The sequence below is a fragment of the Rhipicephalus sanguineus genome, chromosome 2 (genome assembly GCF_013339695.2).
Source record: "Rhipicephalus sanguineus isolate Rsan-2018 chromosome 2, BIME_Rsan_1.4, whole genome shotgun sequence".
Classification (NCBI taxonomy): domain Eukaryota; kingdom Metazoa; phylum Arthropoda; class Arachnida; order Ixodida; family Ixodidae; genus Rhipicephalus; species Rhipicephalus sanguineus.
Window position 1 is genome coordinate 9,821,799 of NC_051177.1, and position 25,300 is coordinate 9,847,098.

At 44.6% G+C, this 25,300-nt stretch overlaps 1 protein-coding gene and 2 long non-coding RNA genes across 4 annotated transcripts in view; 2 read left to right on the forward strand and 1 right to left on the reverse strand.

Moving 5' to 3' along the window:
* LOC119382393 (gem-associated protein 8) overlaps positions 1–12,090 on the reverse strand; it is a 57,546-nt gene extending 45,456 nt beyond the window's left edge. Inside the window, exon 1 of the mRNA XM_037650086.1 lies at positions 11,864–12,090. Coding sequence (XP_037506014.1) covers positions 11,864–12,023 — 160 coding nt within the window. The 5' untranslated portion in view covers positions 12,024–12,090. The remainder of the gene's footprint in view (positions 1–11,863) is intronic.
* LOC119382394 (uncharacterized) lies at positions 112–3,204 on the forward strand. Its single transcript, XR_007415036.1, has 5 exons — positions 112–2,156; positions 2,265–2,341; positions 2,413–2,480; positions 2,545–2,755; positions 2,903–3,204. It is a non-coding gene; the product is annotated as an uncharacterized LOC119382394 (long non-coding RNA).
* A 1,971-nt stretch (positions 12,091–14,061) lies between the features above and the next one.
* Positions 14,062–23,383, forward strand: LOC119382396 (uncharacterized). 2 transcript variants are annotated; one of them, XR_007415039.1, is made up of 4 exons: positions 14,064–14,302; positions 14,468–14,606; positions 18,026–18,165; positions 23,236–23,383. It is a non-coding gene; the product is annotated as an uncharacterized LOC119382396 (long non-coding RNA). The 2 variants fall into 2 exon arrangements; XR_005181524.2 differs by lacking the exon at positions 14,468–14,606 and having other exon boundaries at positions 14,062–14,302.
* Positions 23,384–25,300: the final 1,917 nt, after the last annotated feature.

Genomic DNA, 25,300 nt, shown 5'->3' on the forward strand with positions numbered 1-25,300 from the left:
GCAGTTAGATTCCATTTGAACATACTTACATACGCCTCATTGACATTTTGACAATTAGGTGAGTACTTGTCGAGTTAGAAATATAATTATGACTAATTAATTAAACCTCATTCACAAAAAAAATAGCAGTGGCTACTCTAGTGTACTAGGAACAATATGCTGTAGGTTTGATTCGCGTAACGCCGTTCCTCTTTTTTTAAATCGTGCTGCGTGATAGCTGGGACACCCTGTATATTTGTCCAGCCTTACACCGCCTGCATAGAGTGATGAGGATTTGTCAGCAGAGCTCATCAATCTAACGCCGTTGTTATCGAAAGCAGAGCAAAATAACGCGACGTGGTGAAAAGTATTCGTCTCTGATAGACTGACAGGTTGAACACTGGTCAAATTTACTTTGAAATTCAACATTTAGGTTTCGAGCTAACAAGCGCCAGCGCGTTCGGGCAGTATGTTGAGGAATAAGTCATGTAGTGTAGCTACAAACGCGATGACGTCCTTTGGTCAAACAAGGAAAACAGCAATGACCGTCAACCACAGACGTAAGGGAAACTTCAGGCTAAGGAATAACAGTTAAGCTATTAATCAGATGCTGACTAGACATGCGATGGCCATGATGATGAGCGCATGCATTGACTCAATATGGAAGTTGGAGTTCTTCGGCGTTGTGAAGAATTATTCGATCGGAGACGTATCGTTAAAATATTTTTATAACCTTGAGAAATCGCAAGATTTTAACACTCTGGAGATCAATGTATTTGCCATCAGGAAGTACATAACGGATAAGAAAGTGCAATCACACAAATTTATATTTAATGTGGCTTTACAATGGTCCATTGTGCTGCGGTATAGAATTGACTGAAATAGTTCGCGAATGGCACGTTGATTGTAACCGACCATATACATTACACCATCTATTAGTAATAAACTTTATTGAAAATGAATTCAATCTTTCTCCCATCGGAAAGGTTTGGCTGCTTTATAGCGTGCCTCCAAAAAATATATTAATTTCGTCACACGAGTTGTGCGAAATAGAGATCGCGCGGACTGTACAACTTTGCTGGAAAATTTCAGATGTGTGTTTCAGGGGCGCGAAAGCTCTAATTGATTATATGAAAAGCTGAATTGCGAAGTGATCTTAAAATCTGGTGTTCTTGTAGCTTATTATACATCCATTTGTCTAAGAATGATGTCGCATTTGCAGTTCTGCTCCAATCAATAACACCAGCACTAAAGTTATGTTTACTGTGCCTCAGTTTTCCCGAATCCAGCCGAATATTTCTGATGTGCACATTAAGTATGTGAATAAGAAAAGGTACAGTTACGGAGTTGGTTAGGATGTGGAATTTAAATGTCGAAGTTTTTCACCTGTTTCGCAAGAAACTTCAGAACCTTTAGCGGTCGGGCCGCCTAGAATCCTCCGCCGCATTGTCATGAGCACCTTTCAAGCCTTATGATGACCTGTTACGATGAAGCACTTATATGCTCACTGTACATACAGTGGTACGACATGGGTACACGCTAAAGATTTTTAAAATTTGTACCTGATGCTCAGTTTACGGTTTTCATGTTAATTTGTTTTAATGTTAGGTTGCCAACGACATCTTGTGTTAACAATGAAAACAGTTCAATTCAAATTCGATTCGCTTCTTGGACGCATTAGCGCTGCCCTAGAAAGTTTAGGCATGTGCTTCAGTGGAAATTTCGCGCGCCTTTTTTTCTTCTCACCAGACAGAGCTGATATAAGCAACACGTGCGTTCCCCCGAAAAAAAAAAAAAAGTGGTGAGATGGGTTCTTGCGGTTTTTGCTTTGGAGAGAGAGCACGCGCCAAAGCACACACAACATGCATCACATCCCTCTCCCAGAAAAAATGGCAAGTCCTGAAAGGAGGAACGGAATGTGCGAGGGAGGCGGGGCATGCAAGCGGAGCGGCGGACCCCGGACCTCTCGCGGTTTTTTTTTTCTTTGTCACAGCGCAGGGGAGGGAAGCAAGCTCCGTGGCGTGCGTGAGTTCCCTTCCCGCCAAAATCGTAGCTCTTTCGAGCGAGGACGTGCTGAAACACTGCACAGAGACGGGCAAGCACTCAGAAGCATTTCGTTTGCCTTGATCCTGGAGGCGCGCGGCCGTCTCCCGCTGCCGAGGATTTGACGCGAACTCGTAAGTGACATTCTATTTCCTCGGTGTACCGCCATGGTGAGTTTTGTCTAGCGACAAAATCAAATTTTATTTGCACAATCGATGCGTCAATCTGGTCATCTCTTCTAGCTGGCAGATCAGAAATGTTCAGGCAAACGGCGGTTATATTTGTATGTGGACCCAATACTTCATTGACGGGGAAATACGTAAAGTTTTCTTCTTTTTTATTTGTGGCATCTTATTGTAAGACCATGACCCATTTTGCCATTTTCTCTAGGGAACACTGCAACAAGGACTGGTGTGGATAGCATGCTGCCCTGGTCTCGCCAACTGAAAAGAATTCTGGTAAGACGCATGCTTGGTTACAAAAGTATCACGCAATCACTTTTCACATTGAATTTGGTCGCAGGTGTGCTGTAAATGCCGACTGCACAATATGTGACTGGCCCGCGGCCGCTTTGAAGGTAAGATTGTGTTCTCATTAATCTATTTATTTGTTTTCCAGTGACATTACGAGCCAACAATGAAAATCTCGATCCACCCTGTCTCCACATATTATCTAGTTTGTGCGCTGTCGAGCTTGAAGCACTTCTCAGAATTTCAGCACACTCGCATTTATTGTAAGTGCGGTGTTTTTCTATTTGTGCAGCGACAAAATTATTTTGTTTAGCTGTGTGAATAGAGTTTCTAGACGCGACATGACTGTGCAACTGGTCAAGTAAATAGTCTACCTTTCTCACAGTATTATTCATTGTTCTTTCTTTCAGTCTTTCCCGACAGAAGGACAATGCAAGTTTCACATCTCGATGAGGGTGGCGATTTACCGTCTCACATCTCAAAGGTAAAACGTCGCATCTGCGCACGTGTTCAGGGCCAAGAGCACAAGAACTGGCCGAAAGAAGGGAGCCGATCCAACAAGAATGCCGTCCGCTATCCTGCAGCGATCACATGGACTGTACGGTTGCGTTGCACAAGGGCTGATGCAAACGCTCCGTGCGAACAATGTTGCATGTAAAATTAGTGCTTCTATACAATTGGAAAATAAACATCTAAAGAGAGAAAACTTATATTCACGCCTTTCTTTTATTGTGTGTTACGTATTAACACGTTAATTAGTGCAGACCGTTAGAGGCGTTTAATTCCGTCTTACATGAGGACTCTGCCCGTAATTAATTCAGATAGAGTTAAACGCCTCTATAAACTGCCCATTCACATTAAATACAACACGCACCAACACACCAGAAAAACAATTGATGCGTTTTGTTAGAATACGCACAAAAAATAAGAAAAAAAGCAGAGCAATACTAGCGAGAAACGTCCGCAACCGACCTACGGCCGTCGGTAAATCGACGCCGACGTAATGTCGGGCCTTGGTCAACCCGCGAGCGGCATGCACTCGACATCGTCGGCCATGGTGGACGGGCCTACATCAGGTGCCGACGCAGGCCCACATGAGGCCAATGTCAATCCCCAAGACCGGCCCTACATTGGTTGCCAAGGTTGGGCCAACGACAGTGCAGTTGCCCAGCGACGTCAGGCCGACATTTTGCCAAGGATAAAATGTTGCTTGGGCCTCTCCATGCCACCTGACAGAAATAGTGGTACAAAAAGATAGCGCCATCTGACAGTGCTGAAAAGTTACATATATCCCAGCCATTTCCTTGAACCATCAAAGACAGTAGGCGTGCAGATACAAGGGAAAGCACAAACGCCGACTATCAAGTTTGTATTCTCTACTCCTGTGTCTGCATGGCCATACTCTGCCATCATGAACCAACCACCTCAAACTTTAGGTCGTATAAAAGAGCCCTGCAACACTTTTTGAAAATGGTCAGAAAACGCTGCCAATTGAGACTCCTGTCACGGCCGCTGGATGAAGAAGCGCACGGGTACGGCCTGCCGCGTGCTCCGAAACCGGCGTGACAGGCCTAGTTTCCCGGACCACCGCTGCGGTGCCACCGGGCGGGGACGGGTTTCGCGGACGCCCGCGGGATCACATGCGCGGCGCGCTTGCGGCACTTATGCTTGAGCGCGTGCGTCTACATGTGACGCCTGAAATCTTCTGAAATCCATCTGTCGTGTACACATCGGTTAATTACCGATATTTCTTGTACAAACTTGCAGCTCTTGGGAATTTTTGTCCTTGCCTTGCCCAAGATGCAACTTCGAGCACCGATCGCTTTTTGTGGAAGTAATCGCGTAGGCATATTTTTCTGGTATCCTAGAAGACCACAACTAACCAACCTGGAGGCGCTGCACCTTTCCTAATGCATCCAAATTCTTTATTTTGGCTCTGAGTATGTTGCTTCAGATTTAATCATTTCATTTCGAAAATGGGATCTCAGAAATTGTAGCGGCCACTGTTTATATTACACAAAGTAAGAGAAACTTTTTCCTTCCTCCAAACATGTTTATAGTAACATACCATGCGGTATCACATGCAACTGCCGTGAAGTAATGCTTATCATATGTGCGACCATCTCATAGAAGGCGATTCGAGTCACTTTGAAATTTCATGGACTATCTCTTCAATACTGACTATTGGGCGAGCTGTTACGGATTAACTAATGTGAAAACGGTCAGACGGAAAGAGTGATGAAAAGGCTGAAAAACACACGAACACAACTGCTTGCATTCCTGCGCTGATTTTCAGTATTTCTGTCTCTTCCCGTCACGCCGTTTTCATGATCGTGTAACGAATTCAACAGTGAACATAAAATCTGGACAAAATGTGAGAAGTTATTTTATTTATTATCAATTCAGGGCTCATACCTGCTAGCTGCAAACGGCGGCTGGTTGCAATCCAGCGGCCGTGACACCACCTTCCCGTTTCCTCTTATATCTCGTTTTTTTTCTAGTTCCCACCTTTCAGCCCGCGGCACCTTTGTCATCGGTTCCGGTTGTTTCCGAACGCTGTTGCATTGCGGTGGCGTGCGTTGCCCCGCAATGCCATGTGGTACTGATGTTTGTTGCCGTGAAAAGCACGTGTATCCCTTTTATTCATAGACTGGGATTGTTTGGTCATTAGCGGTACGGGGCACAGACTCAATCTTACCTCAGCAAAACATGCGGAGACAAAAAGTGCAGAAAAGCGGCTAGTAGGCGACGACAATATTTCATTTCAAACAAATATACGTGGCAGCCAACACACACCTTGCGAGCGACTCACAGGGACAAAGTTAAGGTGGATCGCTTTTGACAGCTATACGGTAAACAACAAAAAAAAAGGGGGGGGGGGAGTAAACGCTTTCCTTATACTCGTCTGTTTTCTCCTTCTTTTTTATTATTGTTGTGTTATGCCTCCAGCTTGTGAGCCCAAATTTTGGCTCCCCTGTCTACTTCTAGTCTGTGCAGACCATTAAACCTTTCGTTTTGGTCCTTTGATGTTAGCCGCTGTACAGGCACTGGCGCATCTTCATTGCACACCACGTGACTGTCTTCTGGCAGTCTCCCTCATGTGGTTCTGTCATCTATTGCTGTTTATTTTTTCTATTATATATTGTCTACAAAGGCACCCGTGCTCGCTCCAACACAGGTATTACGTACTTGACTGTCCTACAGCAGCCGTGAAAGCGATTGCCACGCATGTATATATATATATATATATATATATATATATATGTATATATAAGGCTTATATACGGAAGAGTAACTTCGGTTGCCGCAAGGTTATAAGTATAAAAGTATATGCGCCTTCATAAAAACAACTGTTTATTTTGTCTACGTTTCGACGGGAGCCCAGTCTTCTTCAGGACATAACAATATTTACAGCGTGTGTGTGTCCTCTTATAGCATGTTGAGAGTGGAAGGGAAAGGACAGAAAGGAAGGGAAATAACGGAGAAAAAAAGGGGGGGGGGGAACCACGACAACAACAACAACAACAATAACAGCAATATACACAAAAAAAAAAGAGCAAAGAAAAGAAGGGTTTTGCTTGTCGCGGACATTGTGTTCGTTTAGGCAGCGACAACAATAGAGCCTCTGCGCACCCATCTTCCCCCAAACGGGCCATGTAATGACCCCGCGCATCTAGTATGGCCCCTTCCGGTGTGGGGCCACGGGTGGCGTTTTTGACGTCCTTCTTCGTCGTTTACCGCGTTAAAGTAATTGGCGGGGTGGACAGTGAGGGCTTTCAGCGTATGTTTTTCCGTGTCGGCCTGGATGTAAGACCCGAAGTGGTCGGTAGTGTTGTCGCGTCGTCAATATTTATTAAGCGCATTGGCTCTTTTTGCAAGAGGAAAAGATGTAGAGAAAGGTAAGGGTTGTAAAGGAAAAAGACCGACTAAAAGCTTGTTCGTGTAATGACAGTTTAAGTGCAGTGCTGTACGGTGTACACAACACTGTACGACGTCCGGGACCACTTATCTGTGCATGCCGGCTGTGCTTGAAGTGGCAGATGAATCCTGGTTAGTGAGATGCTAAGTTCAAGGCTGCACCAAGGAGCGCTATCGTTCAAAACATTGTTATGCTCGTATTGGGCGGCAAGGGGCCGGGGACTGATTAGAGATTGGCGTTTGCGCTTTTTAATGATCGTAATGCGGAGAGGGTTCCCGGGTGTTCATTGATTCCACTTTTTATCGTGTCGAATTTGTATATAAAGTATGATTCACGTTGCTCCCTTTCTCTGGTTGTTCGAAAATTGTTTTCCAAGAGTGTAACCTTGATACCCTCGAAACTGTGATCTTTCAATGCGACATGTTTAGAAAGTGGAAGGCCAGGCAGGGAACGTGCATGTGACCGATGGTTGTTGAACCTAATTCTAAAAGGCGTGTCTGTCTGGCCTACGTATTGCATGTTACATACCCCACATTCCAAAAGGTATATGACGTTGTTTGAGTCGCAGTCAAGTGCACCACTTATTTTGTGCTTAAAATTTGAGTGTGTGCTTTCCGCCACGGTTGTTGTCTGCATGTGCTTGCATACTTTGCATCTTCCTTTTCCGCAAGGGCGACACCCGATTTGGGGCTTTGTGCCTATCTTTGAATTTATTAAATGATCCCTGATACTTCTTGGCCGCCTGTATACCACACCCGGAGGGGAAGTGAAAATTTTGGATAGTCGCTTGCTCTGTTCCAATATGTTAAAGTGTTTTTTTAAGATCTTATTAATGTTGGGTGGGTTGTTTGTAAAAGTTAATACAAGATTTTTCTTGCGCTGCTGATCGGTATCTTTTTGTTGGTGTAGTAGAGTCTGGCGGTCCAGATTTGTCGCTTTTTTGATCGCGTCATCAATGATAGCTGGTGGGTATTCTTGATGGAGGAGTACCTCGCGCATACGTGCGGTGTTTTTTTGGAAATCCTCAGAGCGAGAGCAGATTCTTTTGAATCTGTGTGCTTGGGAATAGGGAATACTGGTCTTGCAGTGGCGCGGGTGGCAGCTTTTGAAGTGCAGGTACCGTTGCCTGTCCGTAGGTTTTCTGTATACACTAGTGACCAACGCGCCATCCTCTATTCGAATGTGTACATCCAGGAAGCTTATTTCAGTGTTAGAGTAGGAGTACGTAAAAGAGATGCTGGGGTGTGCTTGGTTAAAGGCATGTATGAATTTGAGGAGTTCGTTTTCTGAATCAGTCCAAATCATGAATATGTCGTCTAGGTACCGTTTATAGAATGAAGGTCTGATATCACAGCCTGAAAGGAAATTGGACTCTATGTGATGCATGAATATGTTAGCGTAGTTTGGGGCCATTCTTGTACCCATTGCCGTGCCGCTGATTTGAAGGTAGTAGTACTGGTTGTTAAATTCGAAGCTGTTCAGTTCGAGGACAAGTCGGGTTAAAATTGCAATTATCTTTTTGCTTGGATATGCGTCAGGGTTGTGGTTGCCATATGATTCTACAAGTGCCCTGATACCATCGTCATGTGGTATATTCGTGTAGAGTGAACTAACATCCAACGTTACCAGGAATGCGCCGTCTGGAAATCTTACGTCCGATATTTCCCGTAGAAAATGGTTTGTGTCGCGCAAGAAAGACTCATGTGTGGGTGGTATGTTTTTGATTAAAGAGTCAATATAGCTAGATATGGGTTCAGTTAATGTTCCCGTTCCTGATATAATTGGTCGACCAGGGTTTCCCTCTTTGTGAATTTTGGGGAGCATGTAAAAACGACCTGGTGCCGAATGTGCCGTAACAAGTGCTTTTTGAAGCTGTGGATCGATCTCGTCCTCACGTCTAAGCTCCTGAAGAGCTGTCAGAATTATTTCTTTATGTTCGGTTGTAGGGTCCGAATCGAGATGTTTATAGAATTTTTTGTCATTTAGTTGTCGCTTGCCTTCCTCAATGTAATCCGATGTATTAAGAATAACAATCGCGCCACCTTTGTCTGCTGGTTTAATGACGAGATCTTCGCGGTTGCTCAACGCGAGAAGCGCTTCTCTTTCTTTCTTTGAAATATTATTCATACTTGGTTTGTACGCCTTGTACGCATGTATGACATCTTTCTGAACCGCATCTATATAGAGATCCAAATGTCGATCCCTGTTGGCGTCTGGGGTCCATTGTCGGCCAATGTTACCGCGGAAAAGTGGATTATCTTTTTGGGGTTTATCAAAGAAATATTCCTCCAATCGTAAATTTCGTGCGAAGTCGTCTAAATCTTTTAGAAGCGTGAATTCATCGTACTTTCCATTGCTAGGGCAGAACGTAAGTCCACGTGATAGTACAGTCAATTCGTCTTGGCTAAGTTCTTTTTCTGAAAGGTTGATGACATTTGCTTCTCTGGGGTGTGCCGGTAGGTCTTTCTGAATGTGGGGCGGTCTGGTATTTTTGTTGCAGGCTACAGCGGGTATTACTTGTTCTGGAACGTTATCTCGCGCAAATTTCTTTGTTTTAAGCTTTTCTATTTCTCCCTTTTTCTTCTGCTCGAATAAGTCGAGTTCTTTGGCCTCCAATTCCGAAAGAGGCAGGTTAGTTCTTGCATGCCGCTCCTCGTCCATAAGTGTCATTAGAGTCTTTTCACAGTGTTTAATGGTGACCTTAGTTAGCTCCAGTGTGGCGTGATCAAGAATTTTGTTCCACTCTCTCATTTCTGCTTTAGAAAAATTATGCATCGAAGGTGATGCTGATAAGCGCAGCCCCTTCGGTGCCGTACCTTCGGTGCCGTGCCTTTTAGAATTAGGTTCAACAACCATCGGTCACATGCACGTTCCCTGCCTGGCCTTCCACTTTCTAAACATGTCGCATTGAAAGATCACAGTTTCGAGGGTATCAAGGTTACACTCTTGGAAAACAATTTTCGAACAACCAGAGAAAGGGAGCAACGTGAATCATACTTTATATACAAATTCGACACGATAAAAAGTGGAATCAATGAACACCCGGGAACCCTCTCCGCATTACGATCATTAAAAAGCGCAAACGCCAATCTCTAATCAGTCCCCGGCCCCTTGCCGCCCAATACGAGCATAACAATGTTTTGAACGATAGCACTCCTTGGTGCAGCCTTGAACTTAGCATCTCACTAACCAGGATTCATCTGCCACTTCAAGCACAGCCGGCATGCACAGATAAGTGGTCCCGGACGTCGTACAGTGTTGTGTACACCGTACAGCACTGCACTTAAACTGTCATTACACGAACAAGCTTTTAGTCGGTCTTTTTCCTTTACAACCCTTACCTTTCTCTACATCTTTTCCTCTTGCAAAAAGAGCCAATGCGCTTAATAAATATTGACGACGCGACAACACTACCGACCACTTCGGGTCTTACATCCAGGCCGACACGGAAAAACATACGCTGAAAGCCCTCACTGTCCACCCCGCCAATTACTTTAACGCGGTAAACGACGAAGAAGGACGTCAAAAACGCCACCCGTGGCCCCACACCGGAAGGGGCCATACTAGATGCGCGGGGTCATTACATGGCCCGTTTGGGGGAAGATGGGTGCGCAGAGGCTCTATTGTTGTCGCTGCCTAAACGAACACAATGTCCGCGACAAGCAAAACCCTTCTTTTCTTTGCTCTTTTTTTTTTTGTGTATATTGCTGTTATTGTTGTTGTTGTTGTTGTCGTGGTTCCCCCCCCCCCTTTTTTCTCCGTTATTTCCCTTCCTTTCTGTCCTTTCCCTTCCACTCTCAACATGCTATAAGAGGACACACACACGCTGTAAATATTGTTATGTCCTGAAGAAGACGGGGCTCCCGTCGAAACGTAGACAAAATAAACAGTTGTTGTTATGAAGGCGCATATACTTTTATACTTATATATATATATATATATATATCTTGAGTTGATCCCCGCCATTTCGTGGTTTTGTTTCTTGAGTTAAAGAAAACTTCAGTTGTAGCTTCATTCTTTGATATATTAGCTCCAGTGATCGGCCTTATATATATACATCAATTTGATGGCATTGCCCTGCTAAGAACTGTCAAGAAATTTGCAAGCCACTTCTAATGAATATATAATTCCTCAGCCTTTTCAACAAAGTTACGAGGAGTGCGTCACTATATTTGTAGAATCCGCTAGTATCAAGCATCCGAAGCTGAATTAAAAAGATTCAACGTATGTTTTTACATGCACTTCTTGTGTATAAAGGACATGAACGTGTATTGTCAGATGTTTCAAATCAATACCTGTCAAGCATTTTCAGCTAAGAAAACTCAAAGGTGCCGAAGAAATGTCACGGAAATCAATGTGTTAAAATGACAAACGATGAATTCATTACACGCACATGAATATAACAACCACTTTTTCACGCATTCAGCGCCATATAATGTTGCTACGCGCATTGTGCAATATTCTTTCAGACACAAAGCAAAAAGTTAGTCCTTGAAAAGAATGCCAGGAGCTCGATCGGCATGTACAAAGAAACTTAAGTGGCTATTTAACCAGATTACGCTAACGGACTCAACTGAATGCATGATATGCCATGACTGCGATAGATGAGATAGAAAAAAACCGCTTAGAACAGCTGACTGAGACCGCTGTTGTGACCACCACCGAATAATTTGCTGCGGCTGCTGCCAAACGGAGCCGCCGGCACCCGTCTCCCTTCCCCGCCCCGTCGCGCCGCAGCGGCCGCAACTGCAACTAGGGCCAACACGCGCTCTCCCATAGAAAGGTAATGGCGCCCGACGCGGCAGGCCGTACCGTGCGCTTTTTATCCAGCGGCCGTGCTCCTGTGAGCCAAATGTAAAAGCACTGCACACAGCGCGCTCTCCTCTCGGCGAACTGCGTCATAGACGGGCCCGTCTACGTCATCGGCGGGGAGTATGTACTTACACGGCCATTGGCTGATTCGAACGCTTCTGCTCAGGGGCGGCAGCGGGCAGCCCCCCCCCCCCCCCCCCCTCCGGTAAAAAAATCCTGGCGTCGAACCAGCTGCATCACAGTGAAAGTGGGCCGACGCGTTGACAGAATAAAAACTGCCGATCGAGCTCCTGGCATTCTTTTCAAGGACTAACTTTTTGCTTTGTGTCTGAAAGAATATTGCACAATGCGCGTAGCAACATTATATGGCGCTGAATGCGTGAAAAAGTGGTTGTTATATTCATGTGCGTGTAATGAATTCAAGGCTATTAAGCGATGATGCACGTAGCTTTTTTCCCCTTTGCCATCGCCTTCTGTGTAGCAAGTTTCAGCGCGCTCATCAGGACGAAAGGAGGGAAAGCGTGCGACAAAATGCATGCGACAATCGATTCGTGAGGCAATATCCACCTCGGTCACTCGATGACAACGAGAAAGAGTGTTGCAGTTTCCTTCAAAGAAGGTGATTGTGTAAGGGACTTACTCGCTGCGCTTTGTGCGGTTAGGTCACGTAAAAGTTGCTGGTGATCTTGAAACCAGTTGATCGTGTGCTGGTAGTGGTGCCAATAGCGCTTGAACAATGGATTCTGGTACCATCGTCTATGTGCGCAGGACACGTTGTTGAGCGTAGCGCGAGATCGCATGTCAGCCAGTCACAAACTACACTGTATACCATGCTACAGTGGCGACATTTGTTTTCATGGCCGCTACAGGAAGCGACCGCAGCGCCGCCATTCGGTTTCTGCTGCGAATACAGTGTTATTCGTTCCTTTTGACACACTCGACAGAACGACAGAACACTCGATCGGAAGAAGGAAATCTTAGCGGCAAATTACTGCCCGCAGAGAATCCTCAACTGGTTGGGCACTACAAAATGACGAAGGTTTCACACGTACCTCACGGTCGTCTGCTAGCTTTGCGAAGTAGCAAAGTCACAATTAATATACTACGATACACCCAACTTGCCAGTTGAAAACAATCAGGTGCAAGGAATCGTGTCGTAAGGATGGCTCACGGCAATTTCGATCGCGATCAAGTCCGACTCGGATTCTTCGCTGCTACACGTGAACATTCGCTGGCGATAGCAGGGTGCTTTGAAGGGCCAGTTAGTACATCATATTCTGCTGAAAACAGCGCGAAGACAGGACGAAGGCTAAGGAACAGCGCTTGTGTTGTTTGTTATCCTTAGCCTTCATCCCGTTTTCGCGCTGTTTTCAACGCAACGATTTTACTCGAAGTCGATCCAGCCAACTGCAATCGCACCGCTCAGTCGTGGTCATATTTTATTATATTAGCGGCGCATCACACTCGGTATGATGCACCATCATGGACTTGCAGAGTGTATTATGCGCCGAGGTAGTCGGATCGGTGGCTACGATAATTTCGCGAGCAGATATTTTACTCGGAGCAGGTCGACAGTAATCGCAAATTCCCGTGTAACGCTGGTATTACACAAATACACTAATATTTATTGCAGACATTATGACACTAGTTTTTGCACATTGTTCGCTTTCACAAACAGGATGAATATTGCACACCCAGTGCTGCAGATATATTAGCATAAGCCCCATACTCCCGGATCGGTTGTTTCGATGTTTCTGCAGTTCAGGTGTGGCTACTGCATTGTTGTATCTACATGAGCAAGTCTGTAGTAACAGAGCATCGTTTATACACTTTCACTGTTCTGCATCTTCCAGCATGGCATCCGTGTTTTCTAGACCACATGCCATGAACACAAGCCAGTCTCAATAGGATTCACTACTCATGCTTTTTATCTGAAAGGTAATACTCACTTCACAAAAAAAAAAAAAAAAACATTACGAATGTGCTTGGAGCTTGAATTTCATTTTAACGGAAGGAAAGATAAGTGCAAAGAAACCGAACAGGGGTCATTATAGTCAAGATCGACATCTCAGTTAGATTATTTCGATCATTAGTCTAGCATTGTGATTAGCTGAAATATTGCCTGAAAAAATCAAGTGCAAGGCACCTTTGTGAATATGGGCTTTTGTTTTTAACCGCAATGAACTAACAGTTTAAGCGGGATGAGGCTTCCTTTGGTAAAAAAAAAAAAATCAATTTTGGGTCAAAATTACCTGATACTTATCTTTCAGAAAATATATCACATTTGGGTAGTCGCCGTTTCAAAAAGAATTTTAGGTCCTTTTTCTTTGACACATTGACAGGTAATGCTCGCGTACCCCTACGTTATTTCTGCGTTTTTCTCAAAAGAACATTTTTGTAGTTTCTGTACCTTTTTCTCGAGAACTAGTGGGCTTAGAAAACAAACATTTCCACGTGTTAACTAATGGCATTTACATAACTGGCACTAGAAGCAGTAGCCTATGCGCATTTGTATTTTTTAGTATAAAAAGATCAGTCATAAGTGGCAATTTTCATAAATCAACAAACGTAAGAGAACATAACAAATCTAGTTTTTGTTGTACGCTCACAATTTTAGTTCCACTTCTGTAAAGCTACGTCTGCAGTTGCTGCGCCGCGCGGTTAGGCCACCCTAGCGCGGTGCACGAGCGCGAGCGTCTATATCCCGTACAAAATCCTTTTGTGTTTGAAAGCTAGGTACCTAGGGAGAGAATCTCTAGGGATTTTCGATGGTGGCGCCGTCACATCTTGGCGGAGCTTTCTGGAACGCCGCTTCGCCGACCGGTGTCGGCTGTTCCATGCTGTTCCACGTGTGCATGTATGTATGTATGTACGCGCGTTCGTCTCTTGTCTCTGTACCGACGACGATGACCGCGAGTCGTGCAGCTTTCGTTTCGACAGCGTAGTCCGTGAACCGGTGTCCCGTAGCGACTTCGTCGTGACTGCCTCGGAGAACGTCTAGTACTGCCTTTGCTTGATTGACGGACGTCGAGGGCGAAACAGAGCGAAGGTGCTGCAATGCGCTGCCTTGCCACGACAGGTAAGTAGCCATCTCTGTTATTTCGAGTTTTGCTTCGCTAGTCTCTGTCGCGCGTAATAAATAGCCACAAATGCCAGCGTACCTGTTACATAAATTGTGATAATATAGCCATGCTGCCGTTCTTAAGTTGTGGATTCGGAGCGTGATAAACATTTCGAACTGCAGCACAAGAGGCTCATCCACGATCGCCGCGCGAGGAGAAAAAAATTTGCTGCGGAAGAACTGATCGTGCGTTTTCATGCACTACAGTCGCTACAGTTCGACATGGTTAACTTGCACCAAGTCGTCCAATGTTCGGCTTTGAGTAAGTGATAACCACTACTGATATTATCTCATCAACTAGTAGTAAGGGCACTCCCTTATCGTTAATCTTAGGCAAGTTCTTAGATTCGTTGTACTGCGGTAATGAATAATCCTGTTGACCGACTGGGGCGTTTGAAAACCTGGTACTTGTAAACAACAGCTAAAGAACGACTTGTCATTTTATTCTAACAGTGCGCAGGGCGATGTTTCGTTAACTTCACCATTACTTGTACTAGTTTTATGTACCGAAACATGTCTTACAGTATGAATCATGCTTGCGTGGAGTGCCCAAGCCGTTCATTCAGCCGCCTCCTTTTGCAAAGGTACGCAGAGAGTGACGCCGTACCGCATACGGTCATACGGCAAGATGCAAAAATTCGAATGTAACAGAGAGTTGGAAAAACGCCAATGTTTTACTAATACAAAAAATGGAGACATGAAAGAATTTAAACTAGACATGTCAGCCTCATCATTGTACAAAGTATTCACGAAGATAATTTCGAATAGGATAAGAGCCAAGTAAACTTGACTTTGAAGGGACCCTGAAATAAGAATTTAGGCTACATCATGATCTCATTTGCACCATGAATTAAGCCACGCACTGCATATCAAGGCAGCTGCAAGCAATTATAGTGACACCCTCCTCGACCCTGCTTTGCCTCCTCAACTTGTCAAACAGCCAACCGTCACGCGCACTCGACAGGTCAAGCTCCATCGAGCATGCGCCGTCAGGCAAGAGACCAAGTGTGTGGAGTGGTTGAGATCTGCTCCGCAACGTGCCGCCACGCTATCAGCTGTTCTTATTATATTCTCTTGTATAGTGATCATCTCCAAAAGCATGCCAACAAACAAAAGGTATATGAGAACGATCACCGATCAGCCTAAACTCGGGCAAAGTGTTTGTGTCTCCAGGGGTGAAGCTACAGCCGCAGACACGTGGATCCTGCAGGCGTTGGGTTGATAACAAACAAAATACGTTGATAGGCTAGTTGGCTCATAATCTTCAAAATTGCATAACGGGAAATCGAACAGGACTTAGAAAGAACACAGATGCACAGGACCTGTTCAATTTTGCGCTATCCAATTTTGAAGATTGAGTGGATAGCGAGAGCAAGATTGCCGACTGCAGCGATGAGCCGAAGCAACTCCGCTTGCCAGATGGCTTACAAGCCTTGCACGATGTGTCAGCTTTACAAGTCACCACTTGCTAGATTTGTGGCACACAGCTCAGCTAGGGCATCAATGGTGGCAGAGAAAAAAAAATAAAAAAAATTTGCGATACACACTGTCACGCAGCTCATGTCAACACGGAGCATGTTGTAACATAGGCAGGCGATGCTCGCTGCCAACTTAAAGTTCCGTGACTATTACTGTTATTATACTATACTGTTGCAAGTTACAGCTGTTGTAATGCTTATGTTACAGTTGTTCCAGGACCAGCAGCAGTGACACATATGTTGTACTATTATAGACTGCTGCGTCTAATCTCCATAAGCATTATTTTCATTCCGTATGTTTAGGTGGCAAACTTCGTTTAGCGACTTCACTGTTGTGTACCTAGCAGAGATATTCCAAGATAATCAGCTGACAGTCACACAACGAATATGAAGCTGTGCACTGTCATAATCACCTTACACACATACCACAGTGACTTGGAAACTTTTACGAATTCTTTTTTTTGGATACAAACAGTTTATTACCAGCATGAGAAGAAGTAAAGTGCTGAAATAGTGACTCCATTCCGTTCAGATGGTTGAGTTTCTTGAGCAGGTGACTTGACGAGGGAGCTTCTGCCGAATTTTGTTTACTAAAGTACAGCTGCCGGCAGGGCACCCATTTCACAGTCCCCCTCGGGAACAAAAAAAACCTCACCACTATTTGAATGTTTGTTTATATCTTACAATGTTTAAAATACCACTGGCGTAAGCATCCAGAAGCACCTAGAAAGCAGCCCAAGAATAAAGCACGAGAGGTGAATGACAATAGCCATCATTGTGCGCCCTGCAAACTTGTCCGTCATTGACGTCGACTATACTCGTAGAACAGGTGAATTATCAGTGAGCCTGAGTAGCCACTAAATGCATCATACTGATAATGAGGTCACAAGTTGTCGCCAATTCGGGCACTTGCGCTTCCTTTAAAACCATATTAAAATATGTTTAAGACTACGTTTACCAGCAATACATGGTTTGAGTTACCTGTGTATGCGGGAGAATGGAACACAGAAGATTTTGGCTTTGAAGTTGCGTTGTCATGGGGCCTTCAAAGGGACCGACAACTGGGCAGAACGTGCTATTAGATCCTGGTAGACATGAAAAGACCGTGAAATATAGTGACAGATTCCAGCATCCTTTTCGCGTTGCAAGTAGGATTTATATTTTTAAATGGTGCTTAAAAGTAACAAAAACCGCTATGTCGCGCAGCCTAGCGGAAGAGCCTTGAAGCTGGATTATGAAGTCGGTCACTTTTCTGCACGTATACGTAGTCTGATGCTGTCATGCACGCCATAATTGGTCCTCAGAGTTAGAGTATGCATATTATTATCTATCCCCGCTCAGTTCTGTGCTGCCTACAAGGTAAAAGGAGTTGCATGGTGAGAAGCAGCGCTGCCTTCGCAGCCGCCAGTGGCCCATGTCCAGCCGTGGCGCATGCGCGCGGAGTGCACGCATGCGCAGTAAAGCGTCGCGCTCGAACACAAACCGCTCTCGCATTCACTGTTTGCAGCATGTGTTGTCAAGTGTGTTTAAGAGTTCATATTCGCCGCAGATAGAAAAATTCTGATTAAAAATGTTTCACGGCGTTTTCCACGTTACCATTCCATGGCTAGACAATCTGACCAGTTAGCTTTCCATTGCGCTAAAGAAGATAGGTGCCCTAAAAATTGGTTGTCAGTCCCTTTAAGTGGCACAATCAATCAGTGCACAGGCCTTGTTGAGAAAACAAATGTATTTGCTCGTTTCAGCATTCTGCACATCACAAAAGTGGCTGGCTGTAAACATCTGCAGCCCCACCGCTGTGGGGCATCCGTTGTTCTCCAGTGAAACCCTATTACACTACTACTTATGGTCGCTGTCGCTGAACAGCCATGTGCATAAAAATTAACATTAAAGATTTGCTAAAAACTGCGCATAACGAGCTGCTGCCCAACATCAACATGCACTATGTGCCCAAGCATGCTGCTGTTGTCAAATTTAACACAAAACATGGTTTTAATTCACGACCTTGAGAAATAGTTGGAATGCCTGTTCTGATTATGGACTGAAATGTTGCTAATCTTGGAAGTTAAATGTTATTGGACACCTTGCACACTTGGTTCAGTGAATATGCTTGGTCAGTATGAAAGTTTTGGAGTCTGAATAATGTCTTTAATTAGAGACACCAGAGCAAATTTTCACATTGTACTTTTTATTGGCATTTCAGGAGCAACACACTAGGATGACTGAAGGACGTAACACTTCTGGACGGGAATTACATGTTCAAGAATTGTTTTGAAATGTACAAGGAAGATATTGGCATTCTCCTTGCAGCCATCAGCTGTTCAACATCTGCGAGCTGCAAAGGTGAACACACTTTCATGTAAACAGGGCCACGTGCATGCACTGGTACAAGGTTGTTCAGTTGTGCTAGATAGAACAAAACACAATCCTAGTCTTCAAGCACCAACCACAGAAATGAGGGCTGAACATCAGCTCCACAAGCAGGGGCGTAGCCAGAAATTTTTTTCGGGGGGGGGGTTCAACCTTACTTTATGTATGTTCGTGCGTGCGTTTGTATGTGTGCGTGCCTATATGCGCAAGCAAAACTCAAAATTTTCGGGGGGGGGTTGAACCCCCCCAACCCCCCCCCCCTTGGTTACGCCCCTGTCCACAAGTGAAAGCAGGTTTCTAGCAGCCTCATATCAACAGTCACTCTGTTTAACTCAATCATAATTGCTCATTCCTCTGCTGTATTTGTGCGTGCATTTATCTGCTAGGCAATCATCGTCTAAACAAACCATAATACTTTGGTGACTTGGCACTATCAAAAAAGAATTAGGAGAGGAACAAGTGAGGGAAGCACTCTCCTAGCTTGTCCCCCTGCTATTTCCGTTTTTTTTCAACAGCGAAGTTCTTTAAAAGGGGCCCTGAAACACTTTTTCAGCATGGTTAGAAAACACTGCCGATCGGTAGTCGAGGCTCCTGAGAGCACGCAAGCCAAACATTATAGCGCAGCACAAGGCCCGGAATTTACCATTAATTCTGAAAGTCAGCTAGAAATCGTTCCCTCTTCTTTCTACAAATTATGCCATATACCCAAATTCACGGGCTGTCAGCTGACTTGAGCATCGTCAGCTGCATAGTTAACGGGGCTGCCACGTGCCTGCACATGCACTCACGATGCGTTCGAAAGGAAAAAGAAAACAAAGAAAAAGTGCACCAAGTCATGACGTGTAGATGATGTAGCTTCTTTCCCCTGTGCCATCCTTCCCCTGCTTAGCTTCCAGTGAGCTTGCTGGGATGAGAGAGAAAGCAATTACAGCGTGCGACAAATCTCTAACTCCGCTCGTACGCACGGATTTAAAAAATTTTTGGTGCGGTTGATTCGTGAGGCAATAAACTCCTTTAAAGAAGCCATTCGATGGTTACTTGCGAAAGAAGTTCCACCGTGAGGTGTTAGCAAAAACTCTACAGGTATGTGCCACAAAAAGTGGATATGTGCCAAGCAGCTCCTAGCATAGCATAGCTTTGCATAGTATAGTATAATACGAGGTGGGAAAGGAAGTGAGGGTAAGGAGTGATGTTAGGAGGAGCGGAGAGTGTAAAGCATAGCATAACAGTCTTGTATAGTATTGGAGGTGAGGAGTTATGGACTCATCCTCTTATCGGATGCACTGCACTTGCGTTCTAGGTAGGATAATGCCGGTGCACTCCTCATAGGTTTCGCTATCGGCGCTCTATGAAAAACATCACGTGGAAGCCCTAACGGACATTTCTGTGGATACTTTCAAACGAAAGAAGTTTTTACAATCAAAATAATAATCTTGGATGAAAAGAAAGCACAGAGTTGCTTACAGGCACTATCTGTTTACATAAATTGTACAGTGAGCGCACCTTGCGAGCGGTCGCCGGCATGGGGCATCCCCAAACAATCTTCTTGCATGAAATGTGGGCAATCCGTAATGGTGAATTTAGGTGCGAGGAAACCAGCGAAACTCAAAAACAAGGACGATAGAAGAAGGCACATTCAAGCACACACGGTTTCCAGCGATGGTGTGCGCTTGAATGCGCCTTCTTCTATCGTCCTTGTTTTTGAGTTTCGCTGGTTTCCTCGCACCTAAACATGAACTAAGCGGCCCAGATTTTCACGCTTCTGAATGGTGAATTCCATTGGCGGATTCGGAGTGGCCGACAAACTCTGTGCCGGAGCACTCCACTCCGGCGGAGAGCAACCGAAGGAAATCTGTCAATGGAACACGAGGGCCCCGCCAGAGCAAATGGTAGGGGGCGCTAGCTTTGCAAGCGCCCAGCATTCCTTGCGTTTTGCGCCGTTTTCACCTTCACGGGCGCGAGCGGAGAGAATGGGTGCGGTCGGACAGCGCATTGCATCGTGCATGTGGTACGCCACGCTCTGCGCGCACGTGCTGGGAGCTTGCGACTTCCGGTCGAATCCGCCGCTTTTCGCGGAGTAGGGGGAGCTGCTCCAGATCTGCCAATGAAACATACAGGGAGCACTCTAAATCCGCCAATGGAACAGACTTGCTCTGAATGGAGCAGGAAAACTGCTACCAGAAATGCTCCAAACCTGCCAATGGAATTCACCAAAAGAAATATACTCTTACAGTGGTCCATCTGTATAAATAAATTGATCATACGAGAATGAAGCCTCAATTAAGCAATGACGCGGCCGTAGCATAAATAAGCATCTATAATTGTCAGTGTTGTAGGCATTACTGAGAAAAAGTAACTAAATACGTTACCCGTTACGCTAACAAAAAAGGAACGCGTTACCGCCCTACGTCACCTCTTAAAAAAGTTGTGTTACCATTACATTTACCGAAAAAAAGTAACGGACGTTACTTTTGCCGTTACTTCATGGTCAGAAATCTTAATCACTGCATTATTGCTGCAGGAATCCCAAGTAACAATTTTATAAAGCTGATGTTTATATATTTACATAAAACTTCTAGCCCAAATGACAATTTTACGTGAAGTACAGATTTAATGAGAATAAGTTGGACAAATGTATCGTACCTTGGCAAGGGTATAGTTACCTAAAGTCGCCTGGACAGTTAGATGTGATGGCTTCTAACTTGCGTGAGACATGGTAAAGCCATTTTAAATATGAAGCATTTCTTAGCGAACCAAAGGCACTTTGAACGTTTCTATGTATACTTATCTACCTATCTATCTATCTAGCCGCCTACATCTGGTGTTCTAACTTAGTGTAGGCCAAAACTGGCATCGGAGGGTAAGAGAATTTGACGAACATGATAGTTTAGTCATGACATGAATAATGTGAAAATCCTTTCGCGTACGTCGTCAAACTCTTTCCTCCACATACGTGTGGTACTCGCCCGTATACCACAGGCTGCAGTATGCGGGTATGTGCCACGGGTGACTGACAGTATATATCAACCCAGAAACGGCGAGAACAGACATTGGTAATTTAAATGCGAGTGCGTTAATTAAAACCGATTTCAGCAGCATTGACCTGACGAAATCAAACATTAAAAATCGGGACCCCAGCAGAAAATCGAACCCAGGCATTCAGCGTGGCAGTCAGGTATTCTACCGCAGAGCTGCGCCAGGTCTTGAAACTGATTTCGGAAAGAAAACCCAACGCAGGTGTACTGTCGGTGCAACGTCATTTGTGGTTGCAGTGCTGGCTATCTAATTTTATAACAAGGCAATGAGCAATACTTATATACTCCTATGATTCAGGCGTCATGTCGGGTTTTAATGGTGGTTCCAGTGTTAGCTCTGCTTTTCAAGCAGTCTAATAAGCTTTACATTTGTATTCCTTGGCTCAAAGCCAAAACATGCAGCACGGACAGCTACTCGCTGACTGCTTTGCATGGAACCGATTCCCACAAGGCGTGGGATCTGCCGAACTTTTTTCGCAGTGTGACTGCACAAAAGAAGATTTTATCATCAACGCTCTTCGTAAAGAAGACATCACAACCTGTATAATTGCCACGAGAATTGCAAGCGTTTATGTGAAAGTGTTCAAGATCAGCCTCATTCGTGGAAAAATTTAATAACTACAGAAACGTGTACCCGCAGTTGCCGATCGAAAGAAGCACATTCCTTTTTGAAAACAAAGTTACTGCACAGATTATTGTAAGGAGAAGTTTCCACAACTTCTTGTGGAATTTAAGCAACAGCTGCATTTCAAAGCTGTCATCGTAAAGATTGCCTCTCTTAGTGAATACGTCCACACCTATACGTTAAATAGGTGCTCAACAGACGAATTGGCCGGCAGCAGTTACAGTTCCGAAATAGTAACGAGTACGTTACGAAGTTACTAAGCTCACGTTTTCATATTGCTGTGCTTTCAAGTGTTGTCAAGTGCTCAGGTGAAGCGGGAGAACTCCTCATTTAGTCAAAATTACAGCAGCAGGTGCTATTCAGAAATACTGTTTTCAGCACATGTTGGTGCTCCCTAAGCAGACAACGCTACTGCTGATCATGTCTATCTGGCACGCTGACAGTGGCGCCAGCTTTACCAGTGGTGGGCCTCATGCCCAATAGTATGGAAAAGGGAAGGGAAACAGAAGTGAGTGTGAGGAGGAGGGGAGATGGTGAAGCATAGCATATTCTTTAATAGTACACTATTGCAAGGAGTGGAGAGGGTGAGGAGGAGGGGAACGCCACCAGCTTTGTTTCCTCAGTCTTCGCTGCCAATAGTACGTAGCTGCCCCCAGTTTTTTTTTCCTCTTCACTAACTGCCGCATTCAAGGACCAACTTTATACTTAACTTTTGACTTGAGTGTGTAACCGGCCCTTAAAGGGGTACTGACGCCTTTTTTTGAAGGCGAGTTTACTACGCCATACAAATCTCCTGTATGCAGAGACGCCTCTGAGCAAGTGTGAAGCTCAGGAAAGGCTGATCAGATATTTTATTTTTATATTAAAGTAACTTTTTCCATGGCACACCTACCGACATCGACACTAGCTTGATGTCAGGCTATAGTACTAATTGTGATGACGTCAGGTACCAAAATTCGAAGATGGCCACTTGTGCGTCAGCAAAACGTTCAAAATGGCCGCTTGTGCGTCATCAACTGAGCCCCGGTGCTGAGCAGCCGTGGAAACGTCACTATATATTGTGCAAGCACGTGACGAGAAGCTCATACCATGTTGTGACATCAGGGTACAGTAGGAACTGAAACTAGCTTTTAAAAACATATTGTAATTACTTTTTCAGGGTGCACTTGCGCTTAGCACTTCCGTTTGTAGGCTCTTGAGGGCTTGGCCTCGCATTTGACGCAAAAAAACAACTGAAATTTTTCGTGTCAGTACCCCTTTAACACCTTTTAAGAACGAAGCCTTGCACTTAAGTGCAGCTTTTGTTGGCACTCACTTCAGCACAGTAATTGTAAGGCGGCACTGTCCTTTTAGATAATTATCGCTCTAACTTTTTTTTTACAGGCTCTCCTGTATGACAAGGAAGCAGTAGACGCGGCATTCGCAATGCTCATTTTATGTGCTTCCAAGGGATGCGGCCAAAGGACGACCTGCAGATGTGCGAGTCACGTTTATGGGAGCTGCAAAAAAGAATTAAAGTGTATCCCCAGTGTTTGTTATATACTCTTATTATACTCTAACAGTATATTTCTGAACAAACCATCTGAAACATGGCGGATCGGTGGCACTGCAGAAAGCCAATGAATGCTTGTCAAAGCGTGGAAATACACAAAGCAGCATACAAACTTGCCACTCGTGTAGCCGTTGCATCTTTCCCTTGCCCCAAGGAAGCACGCAGCGCAGTGAAGTGGACTTACGAGCTGCCGTCCAAGGACACTGCACATGCTCAACGTAAATTTTTCTCGCTTAAAACAAAAATCACTATAATTAAACTTTCAGAATCGAATTTCCTTTGTACACCCTTCCAAAGAAGTGGAATTTTAATTTGACTGCATCACCAAACTGCATGTGCCTGAACACAAGTCATGCATTTCTTTAACTCACTCTCAATTCCAAATAGCGCTACAGAGGAGAGTTGTTAATACATGTACATTATACAACGTTATGCAAAGCAGCTTGAAAAGATTAATGGTCTGGGTTATTGGCGACAGAGGCGAGGAGGTGGTTCTATTCAGATGCTGTCTTTGGCAGAATTGAATCGAAAAAAAAAAAAAAAAGGTTCGTCTGGCAATTTGGCACTTGGATTTTGATGTGGTCTCTTCGTATTTCTGTGTATATGGGTGGTGCGACACCCCATTTACACATTTTTCTATGTTTGCACCCCTCATTCTTCAAAACTTCTCGGTCATCGACCTCCATACTTTTTTGACACACTTACTGGCAACTATCCTGGCATGTGGTGTTATTGTATTGTGTTGATATACATTGTAGAATTTTTTAAAAATTCTCAGAATGGATGCAGAATGGCCTTTTTGCTTCACCACAAAGCATATCGCGAGACAGAATAGCGGACGCAATGGGAGGAAATAAGAAATCACCATTCCTTTTCTAGCAACCACTATGGCAACGTTCAAATCCCTCCCAAGGACACAGAAAAAAATTTTCTTGCAGTGACAGTTTCATGAAAGAGGTCGAATATTGCACTAAAAAGCTTGCCCACGATTTTTGGAACAGAATCTTGAGATGTACGAGTGCAATGTCGCGGACGTTTGGCATAGAAGGACCCCATCAAAGAGACGCGCCACGGTGGTGTGGTTATGGTGCTCGACTGCTGATCCGAAGGGCGCGGAAACGAATCCCGGCCACGGCGGCCGCATTTAACTTATAAAGGATGAGCGATAGACGTTAATGATACCCTGAGACGATTGACGATTCTGTACAAATGCTGTGTGGCCAGGTTCATGTGACTACAGGTTGTCTAAATCGTCTTGCTATACTTTAAATATTGCAATCTATGCACACTGCTCTGAAGCTCATATTTCTGCCCACCTTTTCTTGGAGAGCAATTTCATTCGTACAATCTCATTTCTTTCCATGTGGTGTCTATTTGTGACCATGCGGAAGAACAAATGCGATATCGTTTTAAAAATCCGGACAGAAAGTTCTAGTTCGTTGGAATCGATCGAGAACTGAGGACATGTTTCGAACGAGAACAGAAAACACGATGCGTCGTCTATTCTCTAAAGTCCGTGTATGCGCAGCTCACGCTCTTACACATTAAAGACGCAGGCCTTGGTCGCTATAGTTAACGCAATATTAAAGCAGACAAGCGTCATTCCCAAATGCAAGGGCAGAGGTAGCCGTAGAAGCACTACATAATCGCCTTACCACGCGGGCCGCGCAATATTGTGACGGTGCAGTGGCGTTTTGCTTACCTTCTGACGACCAGTAGGCAAAGTGTCGCATATCAGATATTGATGCTTGATGTTCCGGATGGTGCTACATATGACCCACCACGTATATCCATATAGATTTCACAATGTCACGAAGAACAGCGCAGAAGTTTGGAAGTTGAAAGCACGCGTTGGAGCCAGAAAAGTAAACAGGAAGTCGCCATGACGCTTGCAGT